At 32.1% G+C, this 14,830-nt stretch overlaps 1 protein-coding gene across 1 annotated transcript in view; it reads left to right on the top strand.

Moving 5' to 3' along the window:
* Positions 1-14,830, top strand: part of LOC136034442 (probable cytochrome P450 301a1, mitochondrial) — an 84,676-nt gene that overhangs the window by 56,335 nt on the left and 13,511 nt on the right. Inside the window, exon 6 of the mRNA XM_065715622.1 lies at positions 13,642-13,890. Within this exon, the coding sequence (XP_065571694.1) occupies positions 13,642-13,890 (249 nt within the window). The remainder of the gene's footprint in view (positions 1-13,641; positions 13,891-14,830) is intronic.

Here is a 14,830-nt window from a genome sequence, read left to right as displayed (position 1 = left end):
TTATTGCCCATTAAAAGAGTTAAAATCTATTCTAGAAAACTCTACGCATTTCATAGGTCCAAAAGACGCCAAGTCATCTAAATATGCATTACTCGGATCATCTCTAAGGGGCTTATTGGCTGCAATAAGGAATGCGTGTTTGATGCACTGGAACCTGGTGATGAAATAAATTTGTTGTAAACCTATCTAAGCCTTTAAATCTTAATTACTACTACTACTAATAACTCACTGCAGCACCAAGCCGCCTGAGGCCAACACAGCTACGCACGCTCCTCCTCCAACCTAATCTATTTAAAGCCTCCCTCTTTACACCCTCCCAGGAAGTTCCCATTTCCTTTAAATCCTTATTTATGACATCCTCCCAACCCAGACAAGGACGACCTGCTTTCCGTGTAGCCCCAGACGGTTGGCCAAAAAGGACAATCTTCGGTAATCTGTCATCCTTCATCCGTAGAACGTGGCCTAGCCATCTCAACCTTTCTTTCATTATAGCCCCAGAAAGCGGGATTGAACCACACTTTTCGTACAACCTACTGTTTGAAATACGGTCAGTCAGCCGGGTACCCAGAACAATCCGTAGGCAATTTCTCTGGAAAACATCTAGTAAATTTTCATCTGCTTTTCGGAGTGTCCATGCTTCAGAGCCATATTTGACCACTGTCATCACTGTAGCTTCCAATATTCTAATCTTGGTTTGTAGGCTTATCTTTCTATTCTTCCAAACTTTTTTTAACTGTGAAAAAACACCCTGAGCTTTAGCTATTCTACTTTTAACATCTTCACTGCTCCCACCATCTTTACTAATAATACTACCAAGGTAACTGAACCTCCCAACCTGATCAATCTTTTCGTTACCTAAGGTCACCTGTTCATCTTCACTTATTCCTAACCTTAGTGACTTAGTCTTCTTAACATTAATTTTCAAGCCTATTTTAGCACCCTGAACTCGTAAAACCTCTAAAAATTCATTCATTTTGCTCACACTTTCATCTAATATGCTTAAATCATCAGCATAATCTAAGTCCAGGAGCGTTCTTCCTCCCCATTTGATTCCATGGTCTCCAATTGCCTTTCCTGTGCTCCTTAAGACGAAGTCCATCAAAATGATCCATATAAAGGGGGATAGAACACAACCCTGCTTAACTCCGGATTTAATACAAAACCAGTTGCTAACCTCATTTCCTACCTTAACCGCAGCAGTATTATTCTCGTACATAGCGCAAATCACTTTAATGTATTTTTCTGGTATACCATATAACGATAAGACCTTTGTTAACGCTGTTCTATCAACAGAATCGAAAGCTTGCTCATAATCGATAAAACTAAGGACCAAAGGTGTTTGACAACGAAGGGACTTCTCAATTATTAACCTAAGAGTGAAAACATGGTCGACACATCCTCTACCTTTTCTAAAACCGCATTGTTCTTCCCTTAAAACTTTGTCTACAGCATGTCTCAGTCTAAAAAGTATCATATTACTCAGTAATTTGCTACCTACAGAGACCAGACTAATGCCTCGATAATTCCGACATTCACTCTTGTCACCTTTCTTATACAGTGGTTTAATTAAGGTTTTCCTAAAATCATTGGGTACTTCCCCTTTTTCAAAAATCATGTTCATAATCTTCAGTAGCTTATTCCTAACCTCAGAGCCACCATATTTAAGGAACTCATTAATCATACTATCAGCACCTGGGGCCTTATTATTTTTTAATCCTTCTAGTACTGTCGCTAATTCTTCCTCACTAAACAAATCTTAATTATATTTTCACTAAATGATAAAATATTTTATATTTTAAATAATTAGCCTTGTCTCCCACCTCTTAAAAAAAAAAAAAATCTTTTTAAGTTTATTTCCATCAACGTCAAAATCTTTCATAAATACTACAACTGAGCCACTTCTCTCTTTAGTACACCTCGACTTACTATTCATTGAAATAAAAAAGAATTGTACGATATAAGCTTTAATATTAGCCCCACTACCCCTTTCCTGAATTAGGGGCTCAAGTGCTGGTCACTTAGGATTGCACTATTTCCATAGGATCCACAAATACTACTCGTTATAAGTGATTTGAATGAGTCTCCAAACTATTCTTTAAAACATATACAATGCGCAAGGCAGAATCTGAAAAAGAAAATTCGAGAAATAAAGATGGCATTAAGGAATTTTAATATCCTGCATTACATTTTTCAACTCCCACCTTCTCCTTGTTCACTTCATGGTAACTGTGAGTGTTCAGAGGGTCTACTACCAACCTCTCGAGCTGGCTGGGAAACATGCTACAATCAACCCGTTCATAGTCCTGGTCAAGCCTGAGAATACTCACAACCGTGTCTAAATCCACATGGGAAAGAGTTATGGCATCAGCAATCACCGATCCCAGTCAATCATCAAATAACTTATTAACCCAATCATGGTAGTCATAATATAGGGCTGGTTTATAGTTTTATATTATGGATTCAATTTCCTTGTAAAAGTCAGCTTCCTCCTCAACCGTTGACATTTCGGCAAGAAGCTTGAGCAAATGTTATTGTCAGTTTGAAACATATATGATGTTAATCTGAAAAGAATTCATTATTTGTAATGTTGGAAAAGTTATAACTCATATGGAAAACTTCTTTTCATATTAAAAAGGATAACACTCCCAACAACTCTGTTATTTCTTCCTTTGAAGTGGTAAACTTTTGTTAAGTTGTAAAAGCCAATTAACCGTTGGTGCTCCCCGTTCTCTCTGAAAAACATCGAGAGAAAATCTTTATTTTGAATCTCAATAAGTACGATTTTACTTACGAAAGGGTGCTATTAATCTCGTCCATTTGTAGTGCTGGCAGTGAATGACTATTCTACAAGGACTGCGTGTTGAAACCCTGCCAAAGGTGTCACATTTGCACCTTGATTGATTGCATCGCAAGTTATCGCTTTCGTAGTGAGATGAACCCCTTCTGGCTTTCGTGAAACACGATAAAAATGCTTTAATTCTCCAAAAAATAACCCTTAAAAATCAATTTCAACATAAATTTTGTTCCTTTTAGTGTTGACTCCAGTAATTCTTCGAGTTTTTCATATAATTGACCCTTAACAATCATACTTTCAACATGTTTGTGTTCCCCTGAAATTTGACTCTAATAGTTCCCCGTTTGAATGTAATAACTACCATAATTGCTCCTCATCCTTTATTAACAAGCCCATACAAATACAAAGAGAATATATTAATAACATGATATTAAGGGAGTGGATATCAGCAAATGACGTGTTACCCCTTTGCTTTAATGGAAATTTGAACATTAAGGGGAGAGGGCCCTTGCGCAATATTAAAACATCATCATTACAATTACAAAGACGCTTGTTTAAATATCGGTATTTACCTTAATTAAAACTCTTCATCTTACACATTTAAAGCCTATATATAGCACGTTTTTACATCAAATATTTTACTTTACCGTTCAAATTCTTAAGGCCTTCAAAACCAAATTGCATGTGGCCAAAAACCTTCATCAGTCAATAAGAAATATGGAAAGATATCCCTTATCCGATTAGCTAATGGTTGACAGGATTTAGAAGGTTTTGACATGCTTTTTTGACAGTAATTAGGGTTTAATCCTAATTAGTTGTTGATTCATTTGTCAGGTACATTTAAGTGTTCTTTACTTTTCTTTTAGAAACTTTTTGTGGGAATTGTTTTAATTAAATTCTGTTACTTTTTTAGAATAACGTAGTATTTTACATAAGTTAATAAAAACCAAAAACTTAAGTTAGAAAAAAGATTGGGGCAAAACGAGTTGGGGGAGCTTTTAACAAAATCGGTGGAACAGAAGCATTGTGGCCCTGGAGGAGAATAAGGGGGGCCAAAATCATGCACAAGCTCAGTAATGGAAAATCAGTATGCTTGGGACCATCATATTACAAAAATGATGCCTAACCGGATATAGTTATCGTAATTTTTAGAATCAAAACAGTTGTTGCTGATCATCAAAAGAAAAAGTGTACTAGCTGCCATTAGAGTAAAAAAAAAAAAAAAAAATCTAATTGTAAATTAGAATCCATATCAAAGCTTCTTGCTATTTGAGATCTTGTCGCTTCAGTTTTATTTTAACTACTGACAACAAGCCTAAATGATTACGCAATGCTCTTCAGATATGATATCCGTAGGAGTCATTGCCTTTGTTTCAACGACAAAATACTTGGTATTCAAATGCATTTTCATCAGAAACTAAAACATTGTTTTACGGTATTTACGACATTAGGATGTCACAATACTACAACCTTGTTCTTAGAAATCGAATGTACTATTTCCTGAAAACTGTTTTCCCAAGGGAAAGACCAGAAGCTTGAGAGACCAGACGTGAAAAAATTGGTAACTTCTTTTGGTCCCGGGTACTCTCTATTGATGCGCTAATACCAATTGAGGGGATACAAAGGTCCGGCGATTTTGATAGTACACCGGAGTAGAGCCCTTACAGTACGTAGAAACCCCATACTACTCTTATTGGGAAAAAATTTTTTTTTAAGTATTTAATGCATCATTTAAATAGACAGGATTGCTTTAAAATTCATTAGATCAGCTATTTTGAATGAGGATTTTGTTTCATTGTGAAGGTTGGAGAATGAATAATTCCAAAAAGATATCTTTTTAATTGTGAAATTATTTAATTTTACATGACCCTCCAGATTAATATAAAAAGGTGTATGGAAGAATATAATTTATTCGTTTTGTTTATACTAAGCTTGAATGGTCGATGGCATTTACCCCCCTTTTTTATATAAAATATATATAAAATAATATATATATATATATATATATATATATATATATATATATATATATATATATATATATATATATATATATATATATATGTAGACAACCTGATTTAAACAAATCTTTAGAGTAAGCTAAAGTAGAAGTAAAAGCTTTGTCAAGTAGGAAAACTTCTACTCTTTCTAACTCTAAAGATTTGTTTAAGTTAGGTTGTCTGTTTGGAGTTTAATTATAAAAAAACAGGCCTTTTTCAACTGAAAGTAAGAAACAGCATTAAAACTGAAAAAAAAAATCGGAAATTATTACGTATATAGGGGGGGGGGGGGTGCCCCCTCTTCAACACCTTACTCATCACGATAGGGTATTACAGGTTTTGGGCAAATGGCTAGGTCAAGCGATACTTTTGGAAGGGGACATAGGACAATTGCTTGTGAAATTAAGGATGTGGTGTGCAAATGGCTTGTTTTAAGGAAATATTTGAGGTTGTGTAATGTCAGTATTTTTAGAAGTGGGTCATTGGGCTATAGGCTGATTAATTGGTAAACATTTTAGTCTTAAATCAAGGATTCGTCCTAGAAGTCCCCTGTCAAAGAATTGTTTGGTGAAAAATGCTAGAAAGAAGCTTGAATCAAGGAATTTATCTTGAAAAACCTTCATTAATTTTGAGATTTTGAAGGGCTCATTAACAGGTTCATATTGTATTTTGGCATGGTTTACTGGTAATGGAGTTGACGGTTACATAGGACACTGGGTTTTTAAATTGAGAAAAATTGCAGACTTAAATCAAGGAGTTGTCATACAAATACGTTTTTCAAAAGAAATCTTTGATGCTGTATACAAGATAGAAGATGGGATCAAGGATTGTACCCTGAGAGACCTTGCTGACTTGGAAATTTGAATGGGTTATTAAGAGGCTCATATTAAAGTTGAATATTGTATATTGGTATTAATTTTGAAATTCGCAATTCAAATTATCTATAGCAAATGGTTCTGTCAAGCGAATATATTTGGGCCATGGGACAGTAGGTTGTTAAATTGGTAAAATCCTTAGACTTCAATAATTTTTCCGCTATTGAGTTATTTCAAGAAAATGTTTGATGATAGTTGCAAGAAACAATCTTGAATAAAAGAATACAATAGATAGCCTAGTCAAACAACAAATGAGCAAAACTCAATTGGAGAAGGACTGACAGCCTCCATTCTTTCTGAAGACCAGAAAATAATTCTTTCTTTCCTAAAATATTTAAATCAATGAAATTGAAGTTTCAGCTTAATATGCATGTACTGATGTTGGTTTTTTAAAGTATTAACAATTCTTTATTTATTAAAGCGAAAACAAATGAAACTAGTGAAAACATTTACAAATTTCTTGCCAGAGAAATTGATCCCCACTGGAAGGAAAATAATCTCTAACATTATCTCTCCGCTGTATATTTCTCAAATCATTCCCCTATTCTAAAAAAAAAAATCTCATACAAAATATACATCCGTATATGTTCCAATAACAAACAGTATCTGTAAGTAATTGTAAAACTACAATACCTAAAATGGCACATAAACTTCTACAATGGTGTTCTTTCATTGTTTTGCAGCTAGGGAGGGAGGGAGATACCTAAAAGGGTGCATTTAAGCCCTAAAACATCGTAGTTCTCATTGAACCCTCAGATAAACATTAAAATTAATTTTTAGGGAGAGACAAAGGGAGCTTGAGCTTGAAATTATTTTAATTGTCAGAACCGTAACCAGGATTTTTGTATGGGGGTATACTTTCGGGCTTGGGGCAAGAGAAACCTTCGAAAACGCATAAAATATGTAAAATTGGCATCTACCTTCTTAAGTTTTCCGATATTATTTCTGGTGTCTGCTATTATTATGGAAATCAGGAGTAACAGCAAGTCCCAAAATGAAAAGAATTTATTCCATTTAAGAGGGAAACTAACCCTTCCTTATCAACTCCACCATCTTATGGTCAGAAAAACTAGTGTGCTGATTAGATCAGAAATTAAGAGTTCTTGTCCCTTTTTTGAATTTCCAAAGTGTTTGGAGACTGAAAAACAGTGTTGGAGTGGTATTTTCCAAAAGCCAACTATATCTTCAAAGGAAAACCAAGTCTTCTTAATTTTTTTGGTGTCATATGTTTTTAATTTAATCTTAATGGTTTTCACCTATATCTATATTTGTTTCTCCTTCTTTATCTTAATTTGATGCCCTACTATGGCTAAAATGTGCATAGCATCAGATTGAAGTCATTTCAACAAAAATTTAATTGTTTTTTTTTCTCCATTGTAAGATACTTGTGATATGTAAATTCCTCTTTTTCAGGTTACTAAGCGCTTCTAAGCAGAAGGTAAAGGAAAATACAACTAAAATGATGTTCCGAGATCATGAAAATCATAGTCCCAGGGGGGGGGGGGGAGGGCAATTTACTTAGTAGCTTTTTTCTGCAAGGGGGCTATTTTCTGCGGTGGTGTGATTCCTGTGGTGGTGTATTTTCTCTGTTGTTTTTTTTATTTGCTGAGTTATACATTCCACAAAGGGATTTTTTTCCATTGGTATCTTTTCCATGGAGGGGGGATTTGGGGGAAGTTATTATTTTAAGAGGGGGTATATTCTATGGTTTATTCGGGTTACTCATTGGGCAAGGGGGTGGGGGTGGCTTGAGGGTAAATGCCGACCACCATTCAAGCTTAGTGTAAGTGAAACGGATAAAAATGTATTCTTCCATACACCTTTTTATATTTATCTGGAGGGTCATGAAGAATTAAATAATTTCACAATAAAAAGATATCTTTTTGGAATTCTTCATCCTCCTAACTACACAATTAAACAACATCCTCATTCAAAATAGCTGATCAAATGAATTATAAAGCAATTCAGTTTAGTTAAATGATGCAATAAATGCATTTGAATTGTTTTTTCCCAATTAGAGCAGTATGGGGTCTTTACGTACTGTAAGGGCACTACTCCGGTGTACTATCAAAGTTGCCGGACCTTTGTATCCTCTCAATTAGTATTAATAGAGCGCATCAATAGAGAGTACCCGTGACCAAAAGAAGTTACCAATTTTTTTCACGTCTGGTCTGTCGAGCTTCTGGTCTTTCCCTTGGGAAAATGTTTTCCAGAAACAATACATTCGATTTCCAAACATAATGTTGTAGTATTGCAACATCCTCATGTCGTAAATACTGTATCACAATGTTTTAGTTTTTGATGAAAATGCATTTGAATGCCAAGTAATTCGTCACTAAAAAAATGTAATGGTTCCTAGGGATATCTTATCTGAAGAGCATTGCGTAATCACATATGCTTGTTGTGAATAGTTGAAATGAAACTGAAGGGACAAAACCTCCAACAACAAGAAGTTTTTTATGGAATCTAATTTACAATTGGAAGAAATCTTTTTTTTACTCTAATGGTAGTTAGCACGCTCCTTCTTTAAAGACCAGCGACACTTGTTTTGATTTCGAAAATAATAATGACTACATCCGGTTAGGCATCTTTTTTGTAATGAAATGGTGCAAAGCATACTGGTTTTCCATTACTGAGCTTGCGCATGATTTTGGGCCCCCATATTCCTCTCCAGGGCCACAATGCTCCCACTGACTTTGTTTCCAGCTCTCCCAACTTGTTTTGCCCAAACTTTTTTCAATCTCTTTTTTCTAACTTAAGTTTTTGTTTTTATTAATTTATGTAAAAGACTACGTTATTATAAAAAAGCAACAACATTTAATCTATCTATATAAAAATAAGTTGTCTGTCTGTCTGTGGATGTGTGGATCAGGTGACGTCACCTGAAAAAACTGGATCAGGTGACGTCAAAACTGAAAAAACTAAAAAAAGGCAAAAACTACAAAAAAAACTAAAAACTAATAAAAAAAATAAAAAAGCTAAAAAACTAAAAAAACTAAAAAAAGGCAAAAACTACAAAAAAAACTAAAAACTAATAAAAAAGCTAAAAAACTAAAAAAACTAAAAAAAGGCAAAAACTACAAAAAAAACTAAAAACTAATAAAAAAAAATAAAAAAGCTAAAAAACTAAAAAAAACTAAAAAAAGGTAAAAAAACTAAAAAAACTAAAAACTAAAAAAAACTAAAAAAAAGGAAAAAAACTGAAAAATAAGCTAAAATAAAGGTAAAAAACCAATAAAAAATTAAAAAAAAAAACTGAAAAAAACTAAAAAAAGGCAAAAAACTACAAAAAAAAAAACTAAAAAACTAATAAAAAAAGTAAAAAAGCTAAAAAACTAAAAAAACTAAAAAAACTAAAAAAAGGTAAAAAACTAAAAAAAATAAAAAATAAAAAAAACTAAAAAAAAGGAAAAAAACTGAAAAATAAGCTAAAATAAAGGTAAAAACCAATAAAAAACTAAAAAAGAAAAAAAGGAAAAAACTAAAAAAAATTTTCATCTAAAAAACTAAAAAAAACTAAAAAAGGTAAAAACTAAAAGAACTAAAAAAGAAAAAAATAAATGACGAAACTCAAAGAGAAAGCGACCAGGACAAAAGGAATGTTCGATTAGCAATCAACAAAGCACCGGGACACAGGAGTATAAATGACGACCAGGACATAAGTAAAAAAAAAAACTATCTATATATATAAAAATAAGTTGTCTGTGGATCTGTGGATCAGGTGACGTCACCTGAAAAAACTGGATCAGGTGACGTCAAAACTGAAAAAAAATAAAAAAAGGCAAAAACTACAAAAAAAACTAAAAACTAATAAAAAAATAAAAAAGCTAAAAAACTAAAAAAACTAAAAAAAGGCAAAAAACTACAAAAAAAAACTAAAACCTAATAAAAAAGCTAAAAAACTAAAAAAACTAAAAAAAAGGCAAAAACTACAAAAAAACTAAAAACTAATAAAAAAAATAAAAAAGCTAAAAAACTAAAAAAACTAAAAAAAGGTAAAAACTAAAAAAACTAAAAACTAAAAAAAACTAAAAAAAGGAAAAAACTGAAAAAATAAGCTAAAATAAAGGTAAAAACCAATAAAAAATTAAAAAAAAAAACTGAAAAAACTAAAAAAAGGCAAAAACTACAAAAAAAAACTAAAAACTAATAAAAAAAGTAAAAAAGCTAAAAAACTAAAAAAACTAAAAAAACTAAAAAAAGGTAAAAAACTAAAAAAACTAAAAAATAAAAAAAACTAAAAAAAAGGAAAAAAACTGAAAAATAAGCTAAAATAAAGGTAAAAACCAATAAAAAACTAAAAAGAAAAAAGGAAAAAAACTAAAAAAATTTTTATCTAAAAAACTAAAAAAAACTAAAAAAGGTAAAAACTAAAAGAACTAAAAAAGAAAAAAATAAATGACGAAACTCAAAGAGAAAGCGACCAGGACAAAAGGAATGTTCGATTAGCAATCAACAAAGCACCGGGACACAGGGAGTATAAATGACGAGCAGGACATAAGTAAAAAAAAAAAACTATCTATATATATAAAAATAAGTTGTCTGTGGATCTGTGGATCAGGTGACGTCACCTGAAAAAAAACTGGATCAGGTGACGTCAAAACTGAAAAAAATAAAAAAAGGCAAAAACTACAAAAAAAACTAAAAACTAATAAAAAAATAAAAAAGCTAAAAAACTAAAAAAACTAAAAAAAAGGCAAAAACTACAAAAAAACTAAAAACTAATAAAAAAGCTAAAAAACTAAAAAAACTAAAAAAAGGCAAAAACTACAAAAAAAACTAAAAACTAATAAAAAAAATAAAAAAGCTAAAAAACTAAAAAAACTAAAAAAAGGTAAAAAACTAAAAAAACTAAAAACTAAAAAAAACTAAAAAAAAGGAAAAAACTGAAAAATAAGCTAAAATAAAGGTAAAAACCAATAAAAAACTAAAAAAAAAAACTGAAAAAACTAAAAAAAAGGCAAAAACTACAAAAAAAACTAAAAACTAAAAAAAAAGTAAAAAAGCTAAAAAACTAAAAAAACTAAAAAAACTAAAAAAAGGTAAAAAACTAAAAAAAATAAAAAATAAAAAAAAACTAAAAAAAAAGGAAAAAACTGAAAAATAAGCTAACATAAAGGTAAAAACCAATAAAAAACTAAAAAGAAAAAAAGGAAAAAACTAAAAAAAAATTTCATCTAAAAAACTAAAAAAAACTAAAAAAGGTAAAACTAAAAGAACTAAAAAAGAAAAAAATAAATGACGACACTCAAAGAGAAAGCGACCAGGACAAAAGGAATGTTCGATTAGCAATCAACAAAGCACCGGGACACAGGGAGTATAAATGACGACCAGGACATAAGTAAAAAAAAAAATTAACAAAACTAAAAAGAAGGTAAAAACTACAAAAAAACTAAAAAGAAAAAAAAACTAAAAACTAATAAAAAAACTAAAAAATCTAAAAATCTAAATAAACTAAAAAAGAAAAAAAAGGAAAAAAATAAAGGAGAAAAACAAAACTAAAAAACGAATGTATATACAGACTGGTACACCGGGATACAAATGACGACCGGGACACAGGGAATATAAATGACGACCGGGACACAGGGACACAACTACAACGGGGACACCGGGGGAAACAGGGGGATATAAATGACGACCGGGACAAAAAAACTAAAAAGAAAAAAAAAACTAAAAACTAATAAAAAAACTAAAAAATCTAAAAATCTAAATAAGCTAAAAAAGAAAAAAAAAGGAAAAAAATAAAGGAGAAAAACAAAACTAAAAAACGAATGTATATACAGACCGGGATACAAATGACGACCGGGACACAGGGAATATAAATGACGACCGGGACACAGGGACACAACTACAACGGGGACACCGGGGGAAACAGGGGGATGTAAATGACGACCGGGACACCAGGACAGGGAATGGTCGATTAGCAATCACCATCAACAAAGCTCAAGGGCAATCATTAGAATCATGAGGTATAGATCTGAATACAGATTGTTTTCCCATGGACCATTATATGTTGCATGTTCAAGAGTTGGTAAACCTGACAATCTATTTATATGCAAAGACAATGGGACAGCAAAGAATGTTGTATATTCGCAAGTTTTACGTAGTTAAAACCATATATATATATATATATATATATATATATATATATATATATATATATATATATATATATATATATATATATATATATATATATATATATATATATCTATCTATATTCACAGGTGGGACATAGGGACACAACTACAATGGCGCGTAACTATTATGGCGCGTAACGACTTACGCGCGCGGGGGGGGCTTGGGGGGGGGGGGGCGCGAAGCGCCCCCACCAACTAGGTGTTGGGGTGGCGCGAAGCGCCACCCCAACAGCTAGTTATAAATAATTCCCACAAAAAATTTTTTAATAGAAAAATAAATAACGCAAAAATGTACCTGACTAATGAACCAACAGCTAATTAGGGTTAAACTCTAATTGCCGTCAAAAAAGCATGTCAAAACCTTTCAAATCTTTTCTACCATTAGCTAATTGGATAAGGGATATTCTCCACACTTCCTATTGACTCATAAAGGCTATTAGCCACATACAATTTGGTTTTGAAGATTTTAAGAAGCTAAACGTTAAAGTAAAATATTTGATGTAAAAGCGTGCTATATATATGCTTTAAATATGTAGGGTGGGGAGTTTCAATTAAGGTAAATACAGATATCTAAACAAGTGTCTTCGTGAATGTAATGATGATATTTTAATATTGCATAAGGCCCCCTCCCTCTTCATTCTATTAGAGATTATTAGATTAGAGCAAAGGGGTAACACGACATTTGCTGATACCCGCTCCCTTAATATTATATCATTAATATTTTTTAATATGTGATGATTCCGTAGAACCAGTACCTAAACTATCAAACGTGACAAGACTCAAAAATGGAGAATCTGGTCCATCAGTTGCGACAACGCCAAATCGGGCAGCTAAAGCAAATGCCAATGCTCAAGTGCCTGAAGTAATCGAAATCCAAAAACATGAAAAAAATAAAATGAACACCGAAGACACTGGCGGTTAGAGGATATGCAAAAACGGCAATTAAAAGCGTTTCAAAAATAAAAATGAAAAGCAAAGACACACATGGTTATAAGATAAGTCAAAACGAGAATTAGAGTATGTCAAAAATAAAAATGAAGATCTAAGACACATGCGGTTAGAAGAACAGTGGCATCATAATCTTTATCACCAACAATATGTGGTACAAAACCAAGCGCATACGTACAAAGATACCATTAACTCTAAAATTAAATGTTACATATTGCTAAATCTTACCATTACTAAAACATTACAATCTTACCATGTTACCATTATTAAAAGTAAATGTTACATATTAGAATCTCGGACCCTTCATCATTACTTGTATTCACTGTGGAACCCTCGATTTTCCGGAGGAAATATTAGCAAAAAAGGGTATTTCATCTGGAGATTGCTTCTTGAATGGTCGAATTGCAATGTCACCACCTTAATTTGTAAATGAATTGGTTTGCATTTATAAAGGACGTCTCTTGCTCTCTTTAGAGTTTCATAATCGTATTCGAAACTAGGATTCACATTTTCCCTTGGTGGTTATAACAAACTTGTGGTGCCTTTCTGACATAAAGTAGAGGCTCAAATCTGTGGTTAGAAGACAAGGGACAATGATAATCCATCTTTAGAAGCGTGCCGCGTGCCAAATGTTGGGACCCAGTGGCCAAGCCATCGAGCCTCTAGTACTATATATATATATATATATATATATATATATTTATATATATATATATATATATATATATATATATATATATATATATATATATAGATATATGTTAAATCTAAACACAGAAGTAGCATATATTATACATGATAACACATGTTATGTAGGCCTACACATAAATATGACACATGTTAGCAATTTGGTGCGGTTTTTTTTTTCAAAACTTTCCTTTCAGACGTCTAGTACTCAATCATTCTTATTTTATCATCTTGCTCGAAATGAAGAAAAACAGGAAAAACTTCGAGAAGAAATCCGCAGATTTCTCCCAACACCTGATGCCAAGCTGAAACCAGAAAATTTAACTGACATGAAATATCTTAAAGCTTGCGTCAAAGAAAGTCTTCGACTATCACCTGCTGTTTTTGGTAATTCCAGATACAACAATACAGACATGGTAATCTGTGGTTACCGGGTTCCAAAAGGCGTAAGTACTAACTTTTTTCCTATATTACTGTTTTAATCCAATCACTTCAACCTATTTATATCGGAAATAATAAAATCCTTATATTACTGACGTACAATCACCTATACTAGCTCGAACTGCAGTGCCATCAAAATTGCTTAGTTGTTGAAGTCGAGAGGTGAAACGTGGTAAAAAGACAAGTTACCTTTTGCCTTTATTTTTGCCTTTAGTTACCTTTATTTAAGACAAGTTACCTTTTGCCACGTAATCATAGTTACGTTTTGCCTTTTATAGCTAATAACCTAATAGCTGGGATTGACTAGTAGCTAATAAATGGAAAGATACTTTCAAAATACAGAGGTATTCTACTACAAAAACTTTCACTTTCAATAAAGTACCCCAGTCCGAGGGGGCAAGCGGATAACTAAATAATTTTCTATTGCACAATACTAAAGAAACAAACATAACTACGCAAAGAGTCCGACCGCAAAGAATCCCCAAAGAACCCGTACCAAAAAAAAATCAAAGATTTAGGAGCAAAAATAAAAGTTGTTTTCAGTAATACAATACTACTGTTTTTTCTGTTGGTAATCATAAATGAGAATTCAGGGCGCATCGTTTTTTTTTTTTTTTTTGGTAGTTGAGTTGGTCTGAGCTAAATTCTAGAAATCTTGAAAAATTCGAAGAAAATACCTATAATGAGAAAAAGGCTGAAGGAATAAAATCTAAAATATTTATAACTCCTAATGATCATAAGCTGTGTTATTATTGAGCCGTGTTACAGAAGACTAAGAAAATCACCAAGAAACCACAGAAAATATTTCAAAGAAAAACTCAAATCCTTATCTCTGTATTTGGGATTGAAATCTGTAGTATAGAATTCCCATGTATCTGAATTTGATGCTGTATTTAAGATCATTCCATATTCCAAGGGCGTTTACATAACTTAAACGTGGCTTAA

The sequence above is a fragment of the Artemia franciscana genome, chromosome 13, assembly GCF_032884065.1.
Source record: "Artemia franciscana chromosome 13, ASM3288406v1, whole genome shotgun sequence".
NCBI lineage: Eukaryota > Metazoa > Arthropoda > Branchiopoda > Anostraca > Artemiidae > Artemia > Artemia franciscana.
The sequence above is the reverse complement of the archived record's forward strand: the minus strand, read 5'-3'. Positions and strand labels throughout refer to the sequence as shown.